Source organism: Panthera leo, chromosome D3 (assembly GCF_018350215.1).
Source record: "Panthera leo isolate Ple1 chromosome D3, P.leo_Ple1_pat1.1, whole genome shotgun sequence".
Lineage (NCBI taxonomy): Eukaryota > Metazoa > Chordata > Mammalia > Carnivora > Felidae > Panthera > Panthera leo.
The window spans coordinates 16,512,994-16,536,532 of NC_056690.1; the positions used below are offsets into that span (position 1 = coordinate 16,512,994).

Below are 23,539 nucleotides of genomic sequence, written 5' to 3' on the forward strand. Positions count from 1 at the left end.
TTTTTGATTCAGATGTGAGAAAACCACTTTGCCAGGGAGATAGAACTGGGCTGATGGTTTATGAAATTCCTTCCAGTGTCTGCTGCTTGTTAATTGTAATTTCAAAGGCCAGCTGGCTAAGAAAATGTAAGCTAAAAGTTTATCTAAGGGTTAAGGCTTGTCAAATGTTCTTTTGCTATTCTTTGAGATAGTTGTATATAGATAGCTGTGTGTCTGAAAACTTTATTTATTTTTAATATTAGAGAATGTATACTTGTGAGCTGGGAAGGGGAAGAGAGAGAGAATCGCAAGCAGGCTCCACACTGTCAGCTTGGAATCCAACGTGGGGCTTGATCTCACGAACCATGAGATCATGACCTGAGCCGAAATGCTGAACTGATTGAGCCACCCAGGTGCCCCTGAAAGCTTTTCAATGACAGGGCAAGATCTTGTGAGTGAAGGTACATAAATGACCCCCACTGTGCTGGACCAAGACGCAGCATATACCTGAAGGCTTCTGAAATACCGTTGAACTAAGTTCACCACAATTAATACATGGCCAGCCAAGTCACAGGTTGCTTTCTGCAGTTTCTTACTAAAATCCCTTAAAAACCATAAGCTTCATTCACTTCGCAATATTTATGGCCTCGCTTTAACATCAAACAGTAGACTGTACTGAGGAGATGAGTGCTCTGCCCAGCTCTGCCCCTTAGTACTGGGGCGGAGAGGGTGGGTAGGCTAGATAGTTTTCAAACTTTTATAATTTTTTTGGCTATAGAACCCTTCAAACGTATTCTGATAAAGAAGCTCTCGAGGGGTGCCTGGGTGGCTCAGTTAAGTGTCCAACTCTTGATTTTGGCTCTGGTCAAGATCTCAAGGTTGTGAGATTGAGCCCCATGTTGGGCTTGATGCCGGGAGTGGAACCTGCTTGGGATTTTCTCCCTGCTCCTCCCCTTCCTGGTCTCCTGCTTGTGCGCGCGCCCTCTCTCTCTCAAAAAAAAAAAAAAGCTCTCCATATAAAACACAAAAGCAGGAGTTGGCTGGTACATTTATTCTTTCAACAAGGATTTATTGTTTTCTTCATGACAGGCACTGAGGATACAGTAGTCGTTTTTGGTGGAAGAGGAATGAGTGAGTGTTGACAAAAATGTATTTCCCTCACTGATCCCTCCCCAAGAAGAAATAACAAATAGTGCACAAATTGTAAACTCCTTTAGTGGTTCAGTTCATAATTCTAGTTGTGATTGTTAGCCCTCTGACTTGGGCCCTGGTTTTTGGCCCCAGACTTAGTCCTAGGCTGGAAGGCTGACTCAGGTACAGCTAGGACATTTTCTAGTTCACATAATCATTGGATTCAAATGATTCATTATCCCTCTGGAAGGCAGCACCAGCAGAGAAGCTACAAATACACTTAAAAAATGAGAAGTTTTACCTCAACTACACACTGCACGGCCAAGAAAAATTAGCAGGAGTTGAGCACAAAATATAGACCAAATACCTCTGGGAGAAGGCCTGAAGCAGCTCCCAATGAAAGTTGCAACAAAGTGACAGGAATCTGGTTCTTCCACTTGGAGATTGGTCACATCAGAACATGAGTCCAAGGCCCACCTCCTTAAGAGGAGATGTTCTGCTACTGGTCTCACTTCCTTTACTTCCAAGCTTTCGACAGGATGTGACGGGTACACACTCCAGAACAGCAAAGGAGTTACAGTTTGAAGCCAGAATGAATGGCCACAATGCCTGACGTGAGACTTTCGTAAGTCACTTTCTCAAAACCCGCATCCTCTATCATCTCTTTGAACTCCTCCTAAAACACAAAGAAAGATACAGCAAGGATCACCTGGATTTAAACTCCAGGCCCTTTGTTGTAAAATTATGGTTTTGTACCTGAGGTGGGAACTGTCGGATACTCTCTACAAGGTATTGGTAGGACTTCCAATCTCCTGCGATGACTTCTCCCAGGACAGGAATGACCTGGAAGCTATACAGATCATAAAGCCTAAAGAAAAGGATGAAAGATTAAGATTAGAACATGACCCCTGATAAGCAAGAAGTTTTAGGCCTGGAGTCATAAATCCAAATGCCTTGTAGGGTCAGTACCTGAAATAAGCGATGCGGGCCAGGTGCAAGACCAATAGGGAGTAACAAGGTACAATTAGGAAGTAGCATAAAAGTGGAGAAGGCATGGGGCGCCTGGGTGGCTCAGTTGGTCGAGTGTCTGACTTCGGCTCAGGTCATGATCTCGCAGGTTCATGGGTTCGAGCCCCTGCATTGGGCTCTCTGCTATCAGCGTGGAGCCCACTTTGGATCCTCTGTCCCCATCTCTCTCTGCCCTTTCCCCACTTGTGCTCTGTCTCTCTCAAAATAAGTAAATCTAAAAAAAAGTGGAGAAGGGACAAGCACTACTCAGCTCTGACTACTGCCATGTGGGAATAAGTGCTTTCTCAGTGTTGCCATACATCTGATTTCTCAATTGAAGCTGGAAATTTTCATGTAAAACTTCCTGATTTTTAAATATGAACATCTAAGTCAATTTCTTAAAAACTGATGAGTCAAAATACATCTGTGGGCCAACTTGAGCCTTTGAAATTCTTCTGGCTTAGGTGTTGTCGTTAGAACTGGCTGACCTGAGGTGGCACTGTGTCCCCTAGAGACTCTGAACTATGAGGTTCATGCTTCTAGCTTACTGGCTATTTTCTGTCCATTTGGGGATGGGAAGCCCTTGGCTAGACAATGAGAATAAAGCCCTGTTAACAGTGCCAACCTGGAAATGAGGGGATTGTTCACTTGGCTAAACTCCAGACAGAGAAACCGTCCTCCTGGCTTCAGGACTCGATGGGCTTCCTGGAGTGCCTGAGCAAGACAAGGAACAAGAGAACATACTCCTCAGCAGAACTCACTCAATTCCATGAGGCCAAGACAGCTCGAGCTTCGGTGGGCATTATAAAAGTTAGCATTTCCCATAGCTCCCTTGTGCATTCTTAGCTGGAAAGCTGTAGTAGCAGAGATAACCCTACACTATTCTAAATTTTATAGGCACGAAAAGAAGGTTACTTGGAGCATTCAGACTGGTATAACCACATGGTGGCCAATTTCACAATTATTATTTATTAAAAGCTTATTTCAGGATTTTTTTTCTTTATTTTTTAATGTTTGTTTATTTTTGAGAGAGACAGAGTATGAGCAGGGGAGGGGCAGAAAGAGAGGGAGACACAGAATCCGAAGCAGGCTCCAGCCTCTGAGCTGTCGGCACACAGCCCGACATGGGGCTCGAACTCACGGACCTTGAGATTATGACCTCAGCCAAAGTCAGATGCTGAACTGACTGAGCCACCCAGGCGCCCCTTTTTTCTTTATTTTTAAAAGTAAACTCTTGGGCACCTGGGTGGTTCGGGTGGTTCAGTTGGTTCAGTGTCCTACTTCAGCTCGGGTCATGATCTCATGGTTCATGGGTTTAAGTCTTGAATCGGGCTTGGTGCTGTCAGCACAGAGCCTGCTTTGGATCCTCTGTATCTCCCCACCCCTCCTCTGCTGCGCTCTCTGTCTCAAAAATAAACATTAAAAAAAAAAAAAAGTAAACTCTGCCCAACGTGGGGTTCAAACTTACAACCCCGAGATCAAGGGTTACATGCTCTACCAACAGAGCCAGCCAGGCATCCCTACAATTACTTATTTAAATCACAGTGCATATCCTTTTTGATCTAGCAATTTTATTTCAAGGAACCTATCTTATAGAAATGCATCTATTGGGATATGCATAAAATAAATGTTTATTTTTAAGAGAGAGAGAGAGAGAGAAAGAGAGAGAATGTGTGTATGTGAGCAGGGGAGGAGGAGAGGGTGAGAGAGGGGGTCAGAGGATCCGAAGTGGGCTCTGTGCTGATATCAGCTAGCCCAATGCGGGGCTTGAACTCCTGAACCACGAGATCATGACCACGAGTTGAAGTAGGACACTCAACTGACTGAACCACCCAGGTGCCCCTCCAAGATACATATTTAATGGAAAAAAAGCAATGAGCAAAATGTTTCACATGCTAATATTTGTATAGAAAAAGAAAAAACCAATAAAGACATTGACACAAGAAATTGGTGATTGTCTGGAGGGAGAGGATGCACTGAATGGTTGGGACACATGGATAGGAGGCATACTTTCACTGATACACCTTTTTGTACTTTGAACCTATTCAAAAACATTTTTTTTAATTAAAATAATAAACTGGCTACATACACAAGCAGGTCATAAAAACCAAGCTGAAGTGCATCATAAAGATGTCCCACCAAGGTGGCTGAGTGGCTCAGTCGGTTAAGAGTCCAACTTCAGCTCAGGTCATGATCTTATGGTTCGGGAGTTCAAGCCCCGTGTCAGGCTCTGTGCTGACAGGTGAGAGCCTGTGTCTTCCTCTCTCTCTGCCCTTCCCCCACCCACACTGTCTCTCTCTCTCAAAAATAAATAAACATTAAAAAAAAAAAAAGGTCCCACCGAAAGCAGAGAAACCAGATAACTAGAGCCCCCATTATAGAACCAAAACGTGGCACCTTGCCTATTACCTTCAAATGCTTTGGGATAGAATGTTGAAGTAGAAATAAAGAAGAACTGCATCAGGTGGTGCCTGGCTGGCTCAGTCAGTGGAGCATGGGACTCTTGATCTCAGGGTTTTGAGTTTGAGCCCCAAGTTGGGTGCAGAAATTACTTAAATATAGGGGCGCCTGGGTGGCTCAGTCAGTTAAGCGTCTGACTTCAGCTCAGGTGATGATCTCATGGTTTGTGGGTTTGAGCCCAGCATCAGGCTCTGCGCTGGCAGTATGGAGGCTACTTGGGATTCTCTTCTTCCTCTCTGCCCCTCCCCAACTCATGCTGTCTCTCCCTCTCTCAAAATAAATAAACAAACAAATTACTTAAAAATAAAATCTTAAAAAGAAGAACAAAAAGCTGTGTCAGATTACAAGCTGAATGTTCCCTTCTCCCTATAGAGGAACCCATTACTCTAGCTACCTTCTGCCAAAATAGTGTTTGCCTTTTTCTGTGTTGGCCTTGGAAATGCCACTGATCTGCAAACTCAGAGTCAGACAACTTCACAAATGAGAGGAAACAGACGGAATGCCAGAGCAAGACAGACAGCTCAAAGATGTGAATACCAACCCAAGCAACAAAGGCTTCTATGAGGATCTGCTCTGTGGTCTTGGTCTTTTTCAATTTTGTGAGTAGGAAAATTGGCAACTTCAAGGATTGAAGCCCCTAAGCCTGACATGGTCATTCCACTCAAGAGCCGGTTCGAGTGAAGAATCTCTCCCTCCTTCCTCCTTTTCCGTGGGGCCATTCCAGGAGATCTAATATCGTGAGAGTCACTCAAGCTGAGGATGCAGCCATTCATACCTGATCAATGTGTGTGACATTCCGGATCCCAAAGGCAATAGTGTAAACATCAAACTTGTCATCATCAAAGGGCAGTTCTTCAGCATCTCCCAATACCCAAGCAAGTCCTGAAAGAGAAAATCATTTCTGGTCTCAGTCTGGGTAGCTGTCTCTTCTGCACCCAGTGAATTGTCAAACCTGAGGAGGGCATCATGGGAACCCCCCAATTTGTGTAGTCGGCCAGGCAGAATCATGGGCAGCCTGGACACCCCCTAGATGGCTGACTTCTCAAGTGGGGGGAGTCTTATAGTACGGAGCCTCTAAATCTGTGGAATCTGAGACTAACTCTGGATTAGTCTCAGAATTGAACTGAATCATTGGACACCTACCTAGTTGGTGTGGGAGAAATGGAGAACAGTTTGGTGCTGGGCAAATACCATACATGTGGTATCAGCAACCATCACACGCCTGCCTTCATCACTGGGTTCCTGGCCACTGTCTTCAAGGTGTCCTGTCCCCCTGAGGATTTCTTGAAGTCAGCAGGAAGTTCTTTCCCCAAGGGTCTCAGAGTAAAACCTGATGAATACTTAGTTATGCCCACCCTCAAGCAACCTTTACCCAACTAAATGTTTTGTGTAAAGCACCGTGGTTAAGATCCCGGGTCCTGGGGTTAGACTGCCCGGGTTCTAACTCCAGCTTCACCATTTATTAGCTATATAATCTTGAATAAACTACTTTGACTTGGTTTCCTCATCTGTAAAGTGGAGTTAATAAGAGTATCAGAGGAAATGAAACATTAAAAAAAAATGTTTTTAAAGGGCACCTGGGTGGCTTAGTCGGTTAAGTGTCTGACTTTGGCTCAAGCCATGATCTCATAGTTCATGGGTTCGGGCCCCAGGTTGGGCTCTGTGCTGACAGCTCAGAGCCTGGAGCCTGCTTCGTGGATTCTGTCTCCCTCTCTCTCTGCCCCTCCCCCACTCACATTCTGTCTCTCTCTTGAAAATAAATAAAATGTTAAAAATAATTTTAAAAAATAAAAAAATAAGAGTATCAGAGTGTCATTGGAAGTATTCTAAGTACACAATTTAGCCTAGTTATATTGGTTCTATTGGAGAATTAAAGGGTCAAGACCCAAGTCTGGTCACAAATTCAGAAAACACCCAAGGGAACCCTATAACGGTGGCTATGTCCTCTAAGGATACTGATTTGGCTTTAGTATTACCCAACTTGCAGTGAATTAGACATAAAATGCAATATAGAAGGAAAGCTCTGTAGAGGACAGTAAATGAAAATAACCTCCCTGGAAAGCAAACTAGCAGTAGTTAACAAGCATAAATAAAATAAAATAAAAATAAAATAAAAATAAGCATACCCTTTGACCCAGCTATTTGATTTTTAGGAGGAGGACATTGATGACATCATCATCATCATCATCATTGCAACTGCTCCGACCCCTTGGTGGCAGGGTCTGTATTATCACTTTAAATACATTATCTTATCACATTCTCATACCAACTCCATGGGATAGCTCTTATTATCATCCTCACGTTTTAGATGAGCAAAGCTGAGTATCAGAAAGGTTAAAGCAGCTTACCCAAGGTCATATGGAGGGACTGGAACTCAGGTTGTTTTATCCCAGAGACTGTGTTTTTCAATAGCTATGGTATATTACCTCCTTCTATAAGGTGGTTTTTATTCTCTTTATTTAAAAATTTTTTTTAAGTTTATTTATTTTTGAGAGAGACAGAGACACAGTGTGAGTGAATGAGAGGGTGAGAGAGAGGGAGACACAGAATCCAAAGCAGGCTCCAGGCTCTAAGCTGTTAGCACAGTGCTCGATGCAGGGCTTGAACTTACGAACCGCGAGATCATGACCTGGGCTGAAGTCGGCCGCTTAACTGACTGAGCCACCCAGGCGTCCCTATTCTCTCCATTTTATAGATAAAGTAATTGAAATGTAAAGAGTTTAAACAATTGTCCAAGGTTATATAGAAGGTAAAAAAATTAACAAACGCATGCAAAAATTTACAAATATGGATGTTACAATGCTGTGCAATGTGCAAAAACACTAGAAAAAAAATGAAAGATCAGTTGGTTATTGGTTATGTAAATTGGTTATGTGAAATCTTCATGATTCACATCCATACAGGAGAATATAATAAATAATGATTTTAAGGAATTTTTAATGACATAGAAAAATCTCATGATACAATGCTGAATTAGGGCAGGATACTAAATTTGTATATACAGGAAGGCTTTAATTTCATAAAAAGGAAATGAAAATGATTTGCAATTATAGGTAACATTTACTTTCTTCTTAATACTTTTCCAAAATCCAAAAGTTCTCCTAAATATACCACTTTTATAACCTATGAAATAATTTGTTTAAAGCTCCAGCCCACAGAGCTTACATTTGGGGAAGAAGTGCTCCACATAAAATACAAATAAACAGCGCTACACATAAATATGCCTTTCACATTAACTTTTACTATTACAAAATAATTTCTAGGATCCTCCTTAGTTTCAACTCTTTTTGCATGAGAGTTTTTACAAAGACATCATTATCGGAGACTGACAAAGCCAGGAGGAAAGATAAAAAACTGTCCTATGCAGCACTTGGTAATTCCTATGCCAGTGGATTTGTCTTGGCAGTTGGGAGAGGCTGAAGGGCAAGCTATGGTATGGAAGAGGTGAATCCAGAAATGGAACACTGCCTATCATTTCTTTCGTTGTTCTCCATTCTTTACGGCTAAGCACCAGAGGGAAGGGAAACACGTTTTTCAGTAGGAGTAAGGAAACATAGTGCCTTTGTCTAAAAACACTAGGGACTGTCTGCTTTCTGATCAGCGTTGATGGTTAACAAAAGAGCCCTTCATCTTGTAGGCCAAGTGGGTTGTTCGTCTAGGCAGCTTGTTCTGGGGGTGGGAGGAGGAGGAGGAGGAAGAATTGAACTAAAATAACCATAGACACTCCTGGTGGGGGAAGGGGAGGCCAGGAACGCTGATGGTGACCTGAGGGACTTTATTTTCTTTGTCCTATCCCACTGTCTCACACAGTGGCTGCCTGCAGTGCTTGGCGAGCTGGGAAGAGGGCAGTGCAGCAGCTGTGAAAAGTGAGCTAAACGGTGGTGTGGCTGCCGGATCCTTACTTCTACTTGGAAAAAACTGGGGGAAAGTATTTTAAAATATGAAAACAAACAGAAAGCGAAATGTGAAATCTAGGTCTTTAAGCCAGGGCACAAACTGTCCATTTTCAGGTTGCAGTGGGTTCCCAGAGATGCGCAGTCACTCTCCTGTCTGCTGCTGAGAGTACTGTTTACGGGTGTTTCTTTAACTCTATCAGCTGGGTTCTCTGAAAAAGAGATGCTGATAAAATAATTAAAAAAAAAAAAAAAAAAGCAAGAAACATGCTGAGATGATGGAGGAGTGCAAATGTTTTGTTTGTTTGTTTGTTTTGGAGGGGGAGTGCAGGGGAGAACACCCAGGGAAGATAAAAGGAAGAGGAAGCAAGACTGAGCAGAGAAAGCCTACAGATCAGTGCAGATCTGATAAAGCCTTAGCCAAGCCAATAGGGAGCTCTGGAACCCTGCCAGAAAAGAGCCCAACTTGGAAGCTGAGGCAGAGCCTAAAAGTTGTAAGAGCTGGAGGCTGTCAGCTGCTTGCACTCCTTGTGTCTGAAGGACATGTTTCTGCTTTAGGGGCAAAGCACCTTCTCAGCTACCACATCTGTCAACCCCTTTGAGTACTGATGGGATATGATATGGCTCAAAAACAGGACACTGGGGTCAGCAGGGAGTTGCCGGGAATTGAAAGCAAAACTGTCTCAGGGCCTAAGGGCTAAGATCAGAAGATTCAGCTCCAAATTGGGGTCTGCCTATTTAAGAGTTGTGTGACTTGAGTAGGACACTTCAACCTTTTGGGCTTTGGTTATCCGCTCAGTCACATGGGGCTGATAATCTAACTCCCTGGGTTGCTGAAATAATGTACATAACAGCATACAAACTGGATTCATGCAAATTATCATTGATTCCTGCCTATCTGTACGTTTTTGGAAGCTGAAAAATAAAGCTCTTCAACATTTTATATATCTCATTTCATAAACATACAAAAATGGGGCGCCTGGTTGACTCAGTTGGTTAAGTGTCTGACTTCAGCTCAGGTCATAATCTCCTGCTTTGTGGGTTCCAGCCCTGCGTTGGGCTCTGTGCTGACAGCTCAGAGCCTGGAGCTTACCTTGGTTTCTGTGTCTCCCTCTCTGTCTGCCCCTCCTCTGCTCGTGCTCTGTCTCTTTCTGTCTCTCAAAAATAAATGTTTTTTTTTAAATTTTTTTAATGTTTATTTATTTTTGAGACAGAGAGAGACAGAGTATGAACGGGGGAGGGGCAGAGAGAGAGGGAGACACAGAATCGGAAGCAGGCTCCAGGCTCTAAGCCATCAGCCCAGAGCCTGACGCGGGGCTCGAACTCACGGACTGCGAGATCGTGACCTGAGCTGAAGTTAGACGCTTAACCGACTGAGCCACCCAGGCGCCCCTCAAAAATAAATGTTAAAAAAAACCCAAAAAACAAAAAGGACACAAATATTTCTGTAGTGTCTACTTTCTGTAGGACTGACTTACCAGCTTTGTATCCCCGAGCATGGGCTTTCTGCTTTCCAATCTTTAGCATCTCCTTGTTGATGTCACAGACCACAACCCGGGAACCGCCCAAGGGGTCCTCTTCATTTTGGTACTTTTTGGCAATTTCTTCCCAGGATAAATTTTGCTGGGCCCGTAACTGCCTCTTCTGCTTTCCCTTATGCTGTGCCTGAACATAATTAAGGAACCGGAATGCAATGTCACCTGTGGAAAGCCAACAGGAGGAAAGATGCAAACACAAATACAAACAAAACCCCAGCATTTCCAAAACCCAAACAGAGATACAAAGGGACAAGATTTGAGGAGTGTACAAAAATTGAAATTTCTCTTCATTTATATAGTAACTACTAACATCAATTTTTAAAAACTTCATATATATATATATATATATATATATTTAAAGCTTATTTAATTTTGAGAGAGAGAAAAAGCAAGCACAAACAGGGGAGGGGGGAGAGAGAGGATCCCAAGCAGGCTCTGTGCTGCCAGCGCAGAGCCTGACATGGGGCTCGAACCCACAAACTGTGAGAACTTGACCTGAACTGGAACCAAGAGTTAGCTGGATGCTTAACCAACTGAGCCACCCAGGTGTCCCTTCTAATATATTTTTTAAGATTTCATTTTATTTTTTAATGTTTATTTTATTTATTTTGAGAGAGAGAGCACACACATACGCAGGAGTGGCAGAGGGGCAGAGAGAGAGAGAGAGAGAGAGAGAGAGAGAGAGAGAGAGACCCAAGCAGGTTCCGTGCTGTCAGCGCAAAGCTCGACATGTCCATCCCATGAACCGTGAGATCATGACCTGGGCTGAAATCAAGAGTCAGACACTTGGGACACCTGGGTGGCTCAGTTGTTGAACATCCAACTCTTGATTTTGGCTTAGGTCATGATCCCAGGGTCGTGGGATTGAGTCCCGAGTCGGGTTCTGCGCTGAGTGTGGAGGCTGCTTAGGATTCTCTCTCTCTCTCTCTCTCTCTCTCTCTCTCTCTCTCTCTCTCTCCCCCTGCCCCTCCCCTGCTTGTGCTCTCTCACTCTCTCTCTCTCTAAAATAAAAAATTGAGAAAAAAAGAGTTGCATGTTCTATCAACTGAACCAGCCAGGTTCCCTGTTAACTTCTAATATTCTTAAAAACCTTTTAAGGCGCCTGGGTGGCTCAGTTGGTTGAGCATCCAACTCTTGATTTTAGCTCAGGTCTTGATCTCAGCATCGTGAGTTCAAGCCCCCCACTGGGTTCCACGCTGGGCATCGAGCCTACTTAAAGAAAAACAAAAAACAAAACTTAAAAAAAAATAGCATAAGTAATGCATGGATACGTTCTCACTACAAAAGACTCATCTAAATATTTAGAAGAAAACATAAAAGTTCCATTCTTTCTCCATACCCTCTCCAGACACAACCAGTGTCAAGTGCTTAGTGTGAAGCCCTTCTAGTCTCTAATAATTGTTAGGAAAGCAACATAAGGGTATAGTTACCAGCAATGGTTCCCTGCCCTACCACTTCCCATGCCCAGTTCAGCTCCCTAGAGACCATCTTTCTCAACTCTTTCAGCTGTTCCTTCTGTTGGTTCCAGCTCTTTACTTACCGTGCTTATAATGATACCCCGCCCCTCTTCTCTGGTTGCCTCCATCTTCCCAATATATTTGTATCACATTTCATAGTTCCTCACAGATCCCTTTGTAAACTAGATTAACAGACTAATTAATATTTTATTTCTATCTCATCAGCTACAGATGGTACCTCTTGAACCCCTTCAGCCTTCTATTGTGTGAAGTTTAATGCCGTCATGACTGATAACATACATTGTTCTACCGCTATAATTATGTCTCCTCTGCTTTGTTGGTTAGAGTCTAAAAGCTGAAAATCAAAAGTGTTTATGTTATCGTGACCAGGTAAATACTGTTTGGGCCAAAACAGTGCTTTCTAGGATCGCATTTCCTTTGTTACAAAGTTGTCTTTGTTATCCTTACACTATTTGCAAGAAATATATCTTCTTAAGTTTTTCCAGTCTCTGCAACAAATTAGGCATTCTCTGGTCACTTTTCTATATATTTAAGTACTTTATACGTACTCCTATAAAACAACTTAAAACCTACACAGGGATATTCTACACATAGTTACACAACTTGTTTTCTTTCTCTTCCCACTGAATATGTCCTTGAGAACTTTCCACCAGTATTTATAGCATCCATTTAAATAGCTACATAATATTTCGTAGAAGGGATGTATCTTAATTTAAAACAATTTCTTTACTGAGGCAGAAATAGGTTACTTCCAATTTTTCACTACTACTAAAAATGATGCAGTGAGCATATTTGTAGCTATATATTTTTAAAATGTCTTTTTTAATATATGGGATTACCTTCTAATTACATTTTCTAAATGGGCAGTTGCCAGTATGCAGTAATGTTACGGGTTAAGCCACAGATGTAAGCAGCTCTGACTGAACCCTTTCTTTTTTAAATTTTATTTTTCAACGTTTTTTATTTATTTTTTGGGACAGAGAGAGACAGAGCATGAACGGGGGAAGGGCAGAGAGAGAGGGAGACACAGAATTGGAAACAGGCTCCAGGCTCTGAGCCATCAGCCCAGAGCCTGACGCGGGGCTCGAACTCACGGACCGCAAGATCGTGACCTGGCTGAAGTCGGACGCTTAACCGACTGCGCCACCCAGGCGCCCCTGACTGAACCCTTTCTATATCTGTATCTTTGTGCAAGTTATTTTTTTCTTTTTTTTAGACTACACATGGAGAATTGGAATTGTAGGATCCTAGACTATAAAGATTCTAGATTTTTAAAAAAGTTTTATTTATTTTTGAGAAAGAGAGCGCACAGGAGCAGGGAACAGGGGGAGAGGGAGAGAAAGAATCCCAAGTAGGCTCCGCACTATCAGCGTGGAGCCTGATGAAGAGCTGGATCTCATAAGGCTTGAGATCATGACCTGAGCTGAAACCACAAGTCAGATGCTTAACCAACTGAGCCACCCAGGAGCCCCTAAAGATTCTAAATTGTAATAGATTCTGTTAAATTGTCTTCCACTGAACAAGGTGTCTTACTGCTTTCTGAGCTTCCATTGAGGAGAGGACCAGACATAAACATGTTTCACACATGGAGACTGTTCTGTAATTTGTTATTCCATATTATTCAATTGGTATAGATTATGACATTATTACATTGTATGACACATTATTCTAATGTAATTTAACATGTAAATTAACCATTTGATAACATCCCAAGATGCATTTTAGAAACCCGTGACATTTTCTCCCCAAATGCCTAGTGTGCACCAAGTAACAAAGAACCACATATAAACAATTGAGCTTTTGGGGCATTCACTTTCAAACGTCCCCTGTCTGTAAAGAGAGTTTTCCTACAATTCTTTCTAATCTTATATTCTAATAAACTTTTGCCTGCTGCTCAAAAAAAACAAAACACAATTGAGATTTTGATTTCTGATGTGATAGTGGATTGAGCAGAAAAGGTTGTCTAGAGAGCTTATGGAATATTGTAAAAGGCATCCCCCCCAAAGAAAAAGGGAAAGTGGATTAAAGGTTAAACAGAAAATAAAATGGTCGGGTGCCTGGGTGGCTCAGTCGGTCAAGCATCCGACTTTGGCTGAGGTCGTGATCTCACAGCTTGTGAGTTCGAGCCGCACATCGGGCTCTGTGCTGACAGCTCACAGCCTGGAGCTTGCAGTCTGCTTCAGATTCTGTGTCTCCCTATCTCTATGCCACTTGCCCTGCTCGTGCTCTCTCTCTCTCAAAAATAAATAAAAAAAGAAAAGAAAATGGTCAAGTAGAGGGTGAGATGTTGCTGGAGTAAAAAGTAATCTATTTACTTTGTAACCTGTGCATTTTAGAAAAATGATAGGCATAAAGTTGATATTTTGTGCTTTTGAGTGATATTTAGTTAAACGTTTCTTAGAAGTATATTGATTTTGGGGGTGCCTAAGTGGCTCAGTGGGCTAAGCATCCAACTCTTGATCTAGACTCAATTAATGATCTCACAGTTTCATGAATTTGAGCCCCACATCAGGCTCTGTGCTGACAGTGGTGTGGATTCTCTCTCTCCTCTCTCTGTGCCCCTCCCCCACTCTCTCTCCTCTCTCTGCCCCTCCCCGATGCACACTGTCTCTCTCTCTCTCAAAATAAATAAACATTAAAAAAATTTAAAGAAAGAAGTATATTGATTTTCAATTACCATCTTCAGCCTAATGGTAGTTAAGCTAGCTCATTCCAACAAGAAACACTAACTTCCGTAAAATAATGCTCAGGATACTCAAGGATTCTCAACTGGACATTACCTGTGCCTCCAGCAACATCGAGCAGCTGGGTCCCAGGAAACGGGCGCATCTTCCAGAGCAGCAAATCCTTCCAAATACGGTGGATACCAAGGCTCATCATATCATTCATCACATCATACTTCTTGGCCACACTTTCAAACACATGATAGACTGACATAGGAGAAATACAACACAATTAATTGTGCTATTAACACGATTAACTTGGGGAAGTCCTAAATGAAAGAGGATGAAGCTTTTCTCCCCTGAAGTTGCCTGTCTTTGTTGAAATTAAGCTATAATGCTTGATGCCCAAATCTACCACCCCCCCCTTTTTTTAATGTTTATTTATTTTTGAGAGAGTGCAGCGGGTGCAGAAAGAGGGAGACAGAAAATCCGAAGTGGGCTCTGTGCTGACAGCAGCAAGCCCAATGTGGGGCTCGAACTCACAAACCGCAAGATCATCGAATCTTGAGCCGAATTCAGACGCTCAACAAACTGAGCCACCCAGGTGCCCCCCTCAATCTACCCCTTAACCTCTTTTTAAAAAGGCTTAAATTATTCTAGGTAGGAAACCAACTTCTTTTCTGCTGTCTTAGTTACCTTTATCTAGGACCAATGCCTCAATAATGCCACACACCTACTTGGTACTAAATAGGTTTCCAGTTCTTAGAGGATGGGGGGGGGGGGTATGGAATTTTTCTAATGGTTATTATAGTAGAAAAACAACAAAACCATTGGAAAGACATGGCTAATAGATGGGAAGGTCTCAGTTCATCTCTGCTGGGATCACAGAGAAAAACAACAGGTACAATTTAGGGCCAAGCCACACTGCAGAGGGCCCTCCTAAATTTTCTCATTAATCTAATAGGATCAAGGGCGAATGTGGAATCTGAGCTAACTGGAAAAGGAATTTACTATCCAAAACACTTTAAGGCACAGGCTACATTTAACTGCTTTACACCTGTTTCTCTGCCCATAAGATGAAAAACTCAGTGTCAGCTCCCTATCACCCTGCCATAAGGCTAAATTAGGTAATGAAGGAGAGACGCTTTGAGTTTCAGATGAAATGTGTGGCATAGATCCAAACCATCACTGTCCTCTGCTGAATCAGCACACTACAGAGCTCCTCCTTTAACTCCATCTTGAGTGCCTTTCTCAACCCCAGGATCTCCAAGCTTGCTTTTTTCTTTTGAACATCTTTTGGGGTATTGAGGGACACTAAGGCTCAACCCCCTGAGTATAAGCAATTTTTGCTTTGCATGGTTCTGATATACATGAATTTCAGTTATGGTGGCTTAGTTAAATAACATCAGTCCCCCAGCAACATCATTCAGTTCCAATGGTATATAAACTGTTAGTAATTGCATACAGTGCAAACTCTGCTGGTAGTTCTTCAGTTCATAAATCAATCTGTAAATAACAGACATATCACGATCAGTAACCAATCATGTCACTTCTCTAAGTTTGTGGTTGCTAGGTCACTGCACATCAGTCATTCAGTTCACACACAGACAGCAAAGCATGTAGTTGTGTTACCTCCTTATCTCTCAGTTGTAAACACATGCGGCATTTTACAAAACTAGGTAATTCAAAGAGGAAATTGGCCGGGGCGCCTGCATGGCTCAGTCAGTTAAGCGTCTGACTTCAACTCAGGTCTAATCTCACTGTTGTTGAGTCTGAGCCCCATGTTGGGCTCTGTGCTGACAGCTGGGAGCCTGGAGCCTGCTTCAGGTTCTGCGTCTCCCTCTCTCTCTGCCCCACCCCCGCTCATGCTCTGTCTCTCTCTGTCTCTCAAAAATGAATAAATGTTAAAAAGATATTAAAAAAAAAGAGGAAATTGGCCAACGAAAATGAAAGCACCGCAAAGAAGTGAAAAGTGGTAATACTGGAAGTGAAATGTCCATGGGATTATAGGAGAAACAGCTGACAACGTTGATACTCGAGAGACTCTAGCTACGCAGCTGGAAAAACTTTGTGAAGATGAACTTATGGACATAAATGAGGATGTGGTTGTGACAAAAGGTTGAAGATGTCCCAGAGGAAATGATGCCAGTGAAAAAATCTCACACTAAAGGAATTCCTGGAGATATTTCATGACCCTTGAAAGTGAAAAGATAAAATGTTACAAGCTGATTGAAACTTAGAAAGGAGTATGGCAATTTGCCAAGGCATAGAGAAGATGCTTGCTCCCTATTGTAAATACATGACCAGAAGGTAGCAAACACTGTTCAAACTACTCTTCATTCATTTTTTTATGAAGGAATAAAACAGCTTAATGTTTCTAATTTTATTAGAATTTTAACTCAATTGAAAAATTTAAAATTTGAAAATCCTAACTAATAAAGATTTTTTTATGTGTTACATCTTTATAATATTTTTAAATGTTTATTTATTTTTGAGAGAGAGAGTGTGAGCAGGGGAGGGTTAGAGAGCAAGGGAGACACAGAATGCAAAGCAGGCTCCAGGTTCTGAGCTGTCCGCACAGAGCCCGACATGACGCTCAAGTTCACAAACCGTGAGATCATGACCTGAGCCAAAGTCGGATGCTCAACCCACTGAGCCACCCAGGCGCCCCTACATTAAATAAGTTAAAATTAAACCTAATCTGGGGGCATTTGGCTGGCTCAGTCAGTAGAGCATCTGACTCTTTATCTCAGGGTTGTGTGTTCAAGCCCCAGGTTGGGTGTGTAGCCCACTTAAAAAAAAAAAAAGAATAAAAACAAATTAAACCTAATTTTAAATTATAGTGTGCTGAGTAAATATTGACTTTACTATTTGTTTCATTGGCCCTATACATTTATAATTAACAGTGAGGAAGTTTTTGATGTTCAATAATTAAAAAAAAATTTTTTTTACATATATTTATTTTTGAGAAACAGAGTGAGACAAAGCGTGAGCGGGAGAGGGGCAGAGAGAGAGAAGGAGACACAGAATCTGAAGCAGGCTCCAGGCTCTGAGCAAGCGGTCAGCACAGAGCCTGATGCGGGGCACGAACTCACGAACTGTGAGATCATGACCTGAGCTAAAGTCAGACGCTCAACAGACTCAGCCACCCAGGCGCCCCAACAATTTTTTTTTTTAAGTAAGCTCTATGCCCTCGTGACCCTGAGGTCAAGAGTCACATGCTCCACCAACTGAGCCAGCCAGGTGACCCTGATGTTCAATAATTTTTAGAGGTCATGGAACAGTTGCAATTTTTCTCATTGATAATTAAGATCATTGTACATGATTTCAGCGTGCATGGCCATTTTTATAGTCCTGCAATAGTGTGCAAGAGGAAGACTGCCTGCACTTCAATGTTGGCTCCCAAGGTGGGAGATCTAGATTTAGCTCAGTGGGTAATTTCTTCCTTGCTTGTCATTGTGTGAGATGTTGTTTATATGTTGTAAAGTACAATACAGAGGTTAGGCATTATCATTTTGGAAGCAACCCACCTGAATTCAAGTCCCCAATTTTGCCACTTATTAGCAGAACCTTGGGCAAGTGACTTAACATCTCTGTTTCATGAATGAGCCACTGTACTAGCTTTCTGGGGATTCACAGTTCTATGAAATAAATGTTAATTTAAAATAAATATTCAAAGAGTTACTACAGTAAAGCTATGTATTTAGTAAGGCGGAGGTGAGAGGTAAGACAACGAAGTGGTCTTTAGAAGGATGGGACATTCCATTGTGAATTCTTTCTCTTTATTTCCTGGGTGACCATAGGCCAAGTGAAGGAAACTCTCAGAGCCTCACCATACCCATCTGTAAAATGGGCACAATACCTTCCCCATTATAAGTGGTACAGATGGGAGTTTTAAAATAGTTCTTTTCCTTTCCCATGCCTATAGCACAATGGACACAAAGAAAGTGCTCAACAATACCTAACCTTTATCTAGCAGTTATGAAGTGCTAGGCGTTGTTCAAAATACTTTAACTTATGAAGTAATCTAATCCTTATTATAACTCTAAGAGAAAGGTTACCATTATTCCTACATATAAAACTTGGAAGCTGAGGCCCAGAGAAGTTAGTTTCCTTCTTCCTTTCCAGAAAAAATGGTCCATCCCTTTAGCAAGAGGTGAAAAACATGAGCTGTGTGGTCACACCAAACTGAGTTGTAATGCTGGTTCCACCATGTTAAATTGGGCAAATTGTTGTTTGATCTTTAAGTCTCAGTTTCCTCATGTGTAACTTGGGCATAACAATACCCACTGTCGGGAGGTTGAAATGAGAAGTGGAAATAATATCTGCATGGTGCCTGGCACATCACAAACATCCAACTGATGGGATTTAGTGAGAATTATTGTGTTCAATAAGAGGAGGCATCTAAGCTCTGAGGAGTCAGGCTGAGGTGACTCCTTGAAGGTCAGGACTGCACAGGCCACGGCATACGGGTCAACAGGACGTAAAACCAACTCCTAGCTGAGCAGAAGAAACTAGATCGCAGATAGATCCCTCCATCCGCCCTCTCGCCCCTTTCACCTTTGCCCCCCTTCTCTTCCTCCGACACAGTCTCAAATCCGAAGTGTGTTTCCGTTGCCTGCTTCTCTTGGGATAATTGCCGCGCACCCAGCGGACCCCCAGGCCAGGAGCTACGAATCCCGGGGAGCTCGCAGCACCGCATCAGCCGCGACCACCTACGACCGCAATAGCTCCAGAGAGCGCAGCTCCTGGGGGCCGCCATCTTGGCAGTAGGGTGACAGCAGCCGGACCGTACGTCATGTTGCATCACTAGAGGGTCGACGGCGGCCGGTAGGAGACAGTAGTGATCGAACGCGCCCTGAAACCCTTTACTAGAGAGCTATGCATGATCTCTGGGATCCAGAGGCTAGTCTTTGAGCACCCGAAATCCTTTTTCTTTCTTCCCACGTTGAATATAGAATTTACCAGAAATGAAGGGACCTTAGGAAGAGCCCCCAGTCGCGTCTCAGCGGCCATGTCTCTGAATCTTGTCGACCAGTAGTGTGAATGCTAACTCACAAGATACACAGTAACTCTGGTTTTCTGATGCAGAAGGAGGAAATTGAGATACGGTGTGGTTTCCAAGTAGCTTACAAGGTCAATTCTCTAAAACTTTGATGTGCCTAAGAATCACCTGGTTTGATGCTTAAAATGCAGATTCCTGGGCCCCCAATACCAGAGATTTTGAATCCGTAAATCTGGGATGGGTATTGGGAATCTTTATTGAACAAGCTTCTCTGATGATTCTGATGCAAAGAATTCGCAGACCTTTCTTGAGAAACATATGCTAGACTACTCTGAAAAATAAACATATGAAAGGCTGTTCTTTGGTCATTCCATTTTTTGAACTTAAGAAGTTCATAAATGGGAAGGAAAGCTCTGGTGACTGTTTAGCGAGGCAGACACAATCACCACTCACCCTCCCTCTTCTGCTGTCACAAAGCTACATTTTTAGCACCAACTGGCAGAGCATGGATGTTTACTTCAACCCCAGATTTTCCTGTTCTTTTTTTATGGAAAGGGTAATGTAGACCATCTTGCTCAAAAGAGGATGGAGGTGGTGAGTTTTGCTTGGATTTCTATATGTTTCTGCTTTGATTCTCTTTTTAAATGTATGTTTCCTGTAAATATTTCACAAGGAGAAAGCGCCAAGGACCCTAAGAAACTATTTTGAAAATGAAAAATCTCTTCCTGGTTTAATGTGTAGCTTGACAGATGGACACCCACTGCTTTCTTTTGGAAGAACTGCACAGGCTTTTCCTCTTTCCCTCTCTTTTATTTTTAAGAGTGATAGAAGGAATGATTCATCCATGTAATCAGAGTTCTCACATTGTTGTTAAAGGAAATAAAAATTCATCAAGGAACCGTAGTATATCTTCCTTATGTAGTCATATATAAGGATGGAGCTCAGGATTTGGGACTGTTCCTTCTAGACATCAAAGTAAGTTTTCAGACCAACATTATGTACCTGTTCTCTCATTTCAATATGATTTGTGGGGAAAAAACTGCAAAGAGTGAAGCAAGACAAGCATTTTAAGGAAATTTAAAAATATGAGATCAGTACCTAATTTTCTTAATTTCAGTTAAAACTTAATTTCAAGAAATTGATTGATTTATATATACAGTACTTACTAATGTTTTGTATCACGTGTGATGATAAATAAGGAGCCAAAAAGGATCCAATTAGGGGAATTCCAGAATTTTGTCTATTTATTTGTTCATATATGACTGCTGAAATTCCACTCATCCTTCCATGCTCAGCTCAAGTGACACCTCTCTGGGAAGCCTTCTTCTACCTGCCCTCACCTCTTTGTACTTCTCTCCTTGGAGCCTTTGCTACAGTCAGCATTTTGTATTAACTTTACTATAGCTCTTTTCTTTTTTAAAGGAATTAGAGGGTTTTTTTTTCTTCAGTTTATTTATTTATTTAGAGAGAGAGCATGTGCATGTGTGCATGTGCAATTTGGGGAGGGGCAGAGAGAGGGAGAGAGAGAATCCCAGGCAGGCACTGTTAGCCTGATGATGCGGGGCTCACAAACCATGAGATCATGACCTAAGCCAAAGTCAGACGCTTAACCCACTGAGCCACTCAGGTGCCCCTATTATAGCTCTTACTACCATTTTCCATTGTAGTTTGCTGGCTGGCTGGCTTGCTTGCTTTCTGTGAATGATATGTTTTTCAGTTAGTTTTGTTTACAAGTGAAACTCGGGGAATTCAAAATTAACATCCTTGCCAGTGAGCTTGTTATACACAGGAAAAGTTTCACCTTTGTGTTCCACATTGTTCTGCTATGCTTTATCCAAATGAACCTTTATGAGCTGGCTGCCATCCAGTTTCACGTGGACTCTCTTGTGCACAATTTTACTTGGGAAGACTAAGCTCTCCAGGATTGCATCGTGCACAGCTGCCAGAGTGTGGAACGCTTGCTTATTTTTTGTACAGCTTTTTTTGAGTTGGCTCAGGCAACTCTGGGCAATAAAGATATCGTACTTCCCACTGAACTTTTTCTCCAGTGTACTTACTAGCTGGACTTGGATTTTCTGGAAAGATTTAAGTTGAGGAATGCAAACAAAGATTATAATAGCTTTCTGACCACCACTAACTTAAGTTTTCTTGGCTGTTGTTACATTTGGCTCCCTTAGCTGGGCCTTGAACACGTGTTCATCTGCAGCTCAAACAGAGCCTCGAAGGTGCTGGACTCATCCATAGCCATTCGGCTTCATGATATTTGGGTGCGAACTGAACATGGCCTTGCCCTTGATGAGCACTGGCCTAGCCACTGTAGTTTCTTATTTGCTTAATTCACTTAGGAAACTGTGAATTATTAAAGACCTCAATATGAATATATTTTGGCATTCCTTGTGCTCAGCACAGTGCCGGGCGTATAATAGGTTTCTAACTAGTTGAGGTTATTCTGAAAAATTATTTGTTCATCTCTTTAATGATGTTTGTATGTGATCCTTCGAATCTCACTGCTATGGTTGGAAGGAATCATTTATAATTTTCCAAAGTACAGATGGATGTGACAAGATTTTCTAAGTCGCAGTGTCCATATCTGTGAAATAGAGAACCGCTTATCTCATAGGTAGTTTTGAGAACATCATTTGTTAGCCGTGTGATCGTGGGTAATCGATGGAAGCTTTTTAAGCCAGTTTCCTTGTCTTTATATTTGCGTTAATGTGAGGATTAAGTGTGATGATTCATATAACCCACAGTGCAATGCCTGTTAATGACAAGCACTCGTGTTATTAACAATGAAATGTAATATTAACAATGACTTATATTAATAAATGACTTGTTAACAATGAAATGAAATTTTGTATGAAGTGTTGTAAAATGATATTACATGTAAGGTTTTGTCATTACTATTATTATTAGGTAAGATAAGGACCATGAATAAATTGATATTAATACTAGAATAAGAACTACAAATTAAATAATGAGTAAATAAAAGGATTTCACAGGTATTCCAATGTTTGGATTCGTTATTAGTAGTGCATATTATTATACACATTCTTAGCGTTCTAAAGCTAAAACCTGAACTACAAGTCCCATCATCTTTTCGGGGGGGGGGGGCGGAGGGGAGGGGGGAGGGGGTGGAATCACTGGTCCCGGATGTAGACAGAAAACTACATTTCCCAGAGGGCTTCACTCCCACATCGCCATTATATATATAGTCCATCCGGGTTCTTCGAGATGCTGTTTGGCGACTCGTCGCCATTCCCGGAGCACCTCGGCCTCGGCCCAGAGGCGAGTGTCGGTCGCTGTGTCGGAGACACCGGTCCCCGACACCAAGACAGCCAGCCCTCTCCCCTGCCCCGCGGCGGGAGAGCGTGTCCGGCCGGCCGGCGGGGCTCGCACACCTTCCCTCGACTCCCCTTCCCCCGTAGCCTCCGCCCCGCCAGGCCCGGCCCGGACCTCCGAGCCCCGGCCTCCTCCTTCTCTGTCACCGCCGCCGCTGCCGCCGGGCTCGACAGCCCCGCCCGCTGCTTCTCTTTCCAGTTTGAGAAGCCGAGGAAGGAAACAGGGAAAAATGTCGCCATGAAGGCCGAGAACCGCTGCCGCCGCCGACCCCCGCCGGCCCCGAACGCCATGAGCCTGGGTCCCCGCCGCGCCCGCTCCACTCCGACCGCCGCCGCCGCCGAGGCCCCCGTTGATGCCGCAGAGCTCCCCCAACGCCGCCGCCACCGCTTCCGACATGGACAAGAACAGCGGCTCCAGCAGCTCCTCCGCCTCTTCGGGCAGCAGCAAAGGGCAACAGCCGCCCCGCTCCGCCTCGGCGGGGCCGGCCGGAGAGTCTAAACCCAAGAGTGGTAAGGGCGGGCTCCCAGGGCGGTGGGCGGGGGGCGGGGGTGACTGTCCCGAAGGCTGGGGAGGATCCTCGCTCTGGTGTCTGGGTCACCCAGGTACAGCTCCGCTTGCCACTGTCGTTCTTCCCTTACTCCCGTTTTCTATAGCTCCCATTATTTAAAAATTAACACTAAGAGTACTGTACAGAGTGGTTTATGTGAATCCTTGCATTATCCTTGCTTTACTACTCGGAAGAGATTGGTGAACTAAGTGCTACTTTTATCCCCATTTTGCGGATGAGGAAACTGAGGTTCACAAAAGGTAAGGTCACCCAGCTAGTATGTGCCTCACAGCAGGCCTTACTTAAGACCTGCTTTGTCTGACTCACCAGTCCACACTCCTAAACCACTAAGTTGTTTTACCCTTTAATGTTGAATTAGCATTGGATAGTGTTCAAGTTTAAACAGGGGAGGGTGGGGCCCAAGGACTTTTGAAACTCAAATTTCATGTTTAATAACCTGGCCCAAAATCCATCCCTCTGTTGAAGAGGAGTCATCCT

General features: G+C 43.0%; 2 protein-coding genes and 1 pseudogene across 2 annotated transcripts in view; 1 reads left to right on the forward strand and 2 right to left on the reverse strand.

The window, feature by feature from the left end:
• Positions 1-1,020: 1,020 nt before the first annotated feature.
• COQ5 (coenzyme Q5, methyltransferase) lies at positions 1,021-18,951 on the reverse strand. The gene is made up of 7 exons (XM_042911134.1): positions 18,711-18,951; positions 14,268-14,417; positions 9,950-10,171; positions 5,354-5,460; positions 2,744-2,832; positions 1,867-1,978; positions 1,021-1,786 (listed from the first exon to the last, which is right to left on the reverse strand). Exons 1-7 carry the CDS (start codon positions 18,910-18,912, stop codon positions 1,685-1,687), a joined length of 984 nt encoding a protein of 327 aa, XP_042767068.1. The 5' UTR covers positions 18,913-18,951; the 3' UTR covers positions 1,021-1,684.
• A 1,884-nt stretch (positions 18,952-20,835) lies between these two features.
• LOC122203951 lies at positions 20,836-21,437 on the reverse strand (annotated as a pseudogene).
• Positions 21,438-22,841: 1,404 nt separating this feature from the next.
• RNF10 (ring finger protein 10) overlaps positions 22,842-23,539 on the forward strand; it is a 34,003-nt gene continuing 33,305 nt past the window's right edge. The window contains exon 1 of the mRNA XM_042909653.1: positions 22,842-23,003. Coding sequence (XP_042765587.1) covers positions 22,847-23,003 — 157 coding nt within the window. The 5' untranslated portion in view covers positions 22,842-22,846. The remainder of the gene's footprint in view (positions 23,004-23,539) is intronic.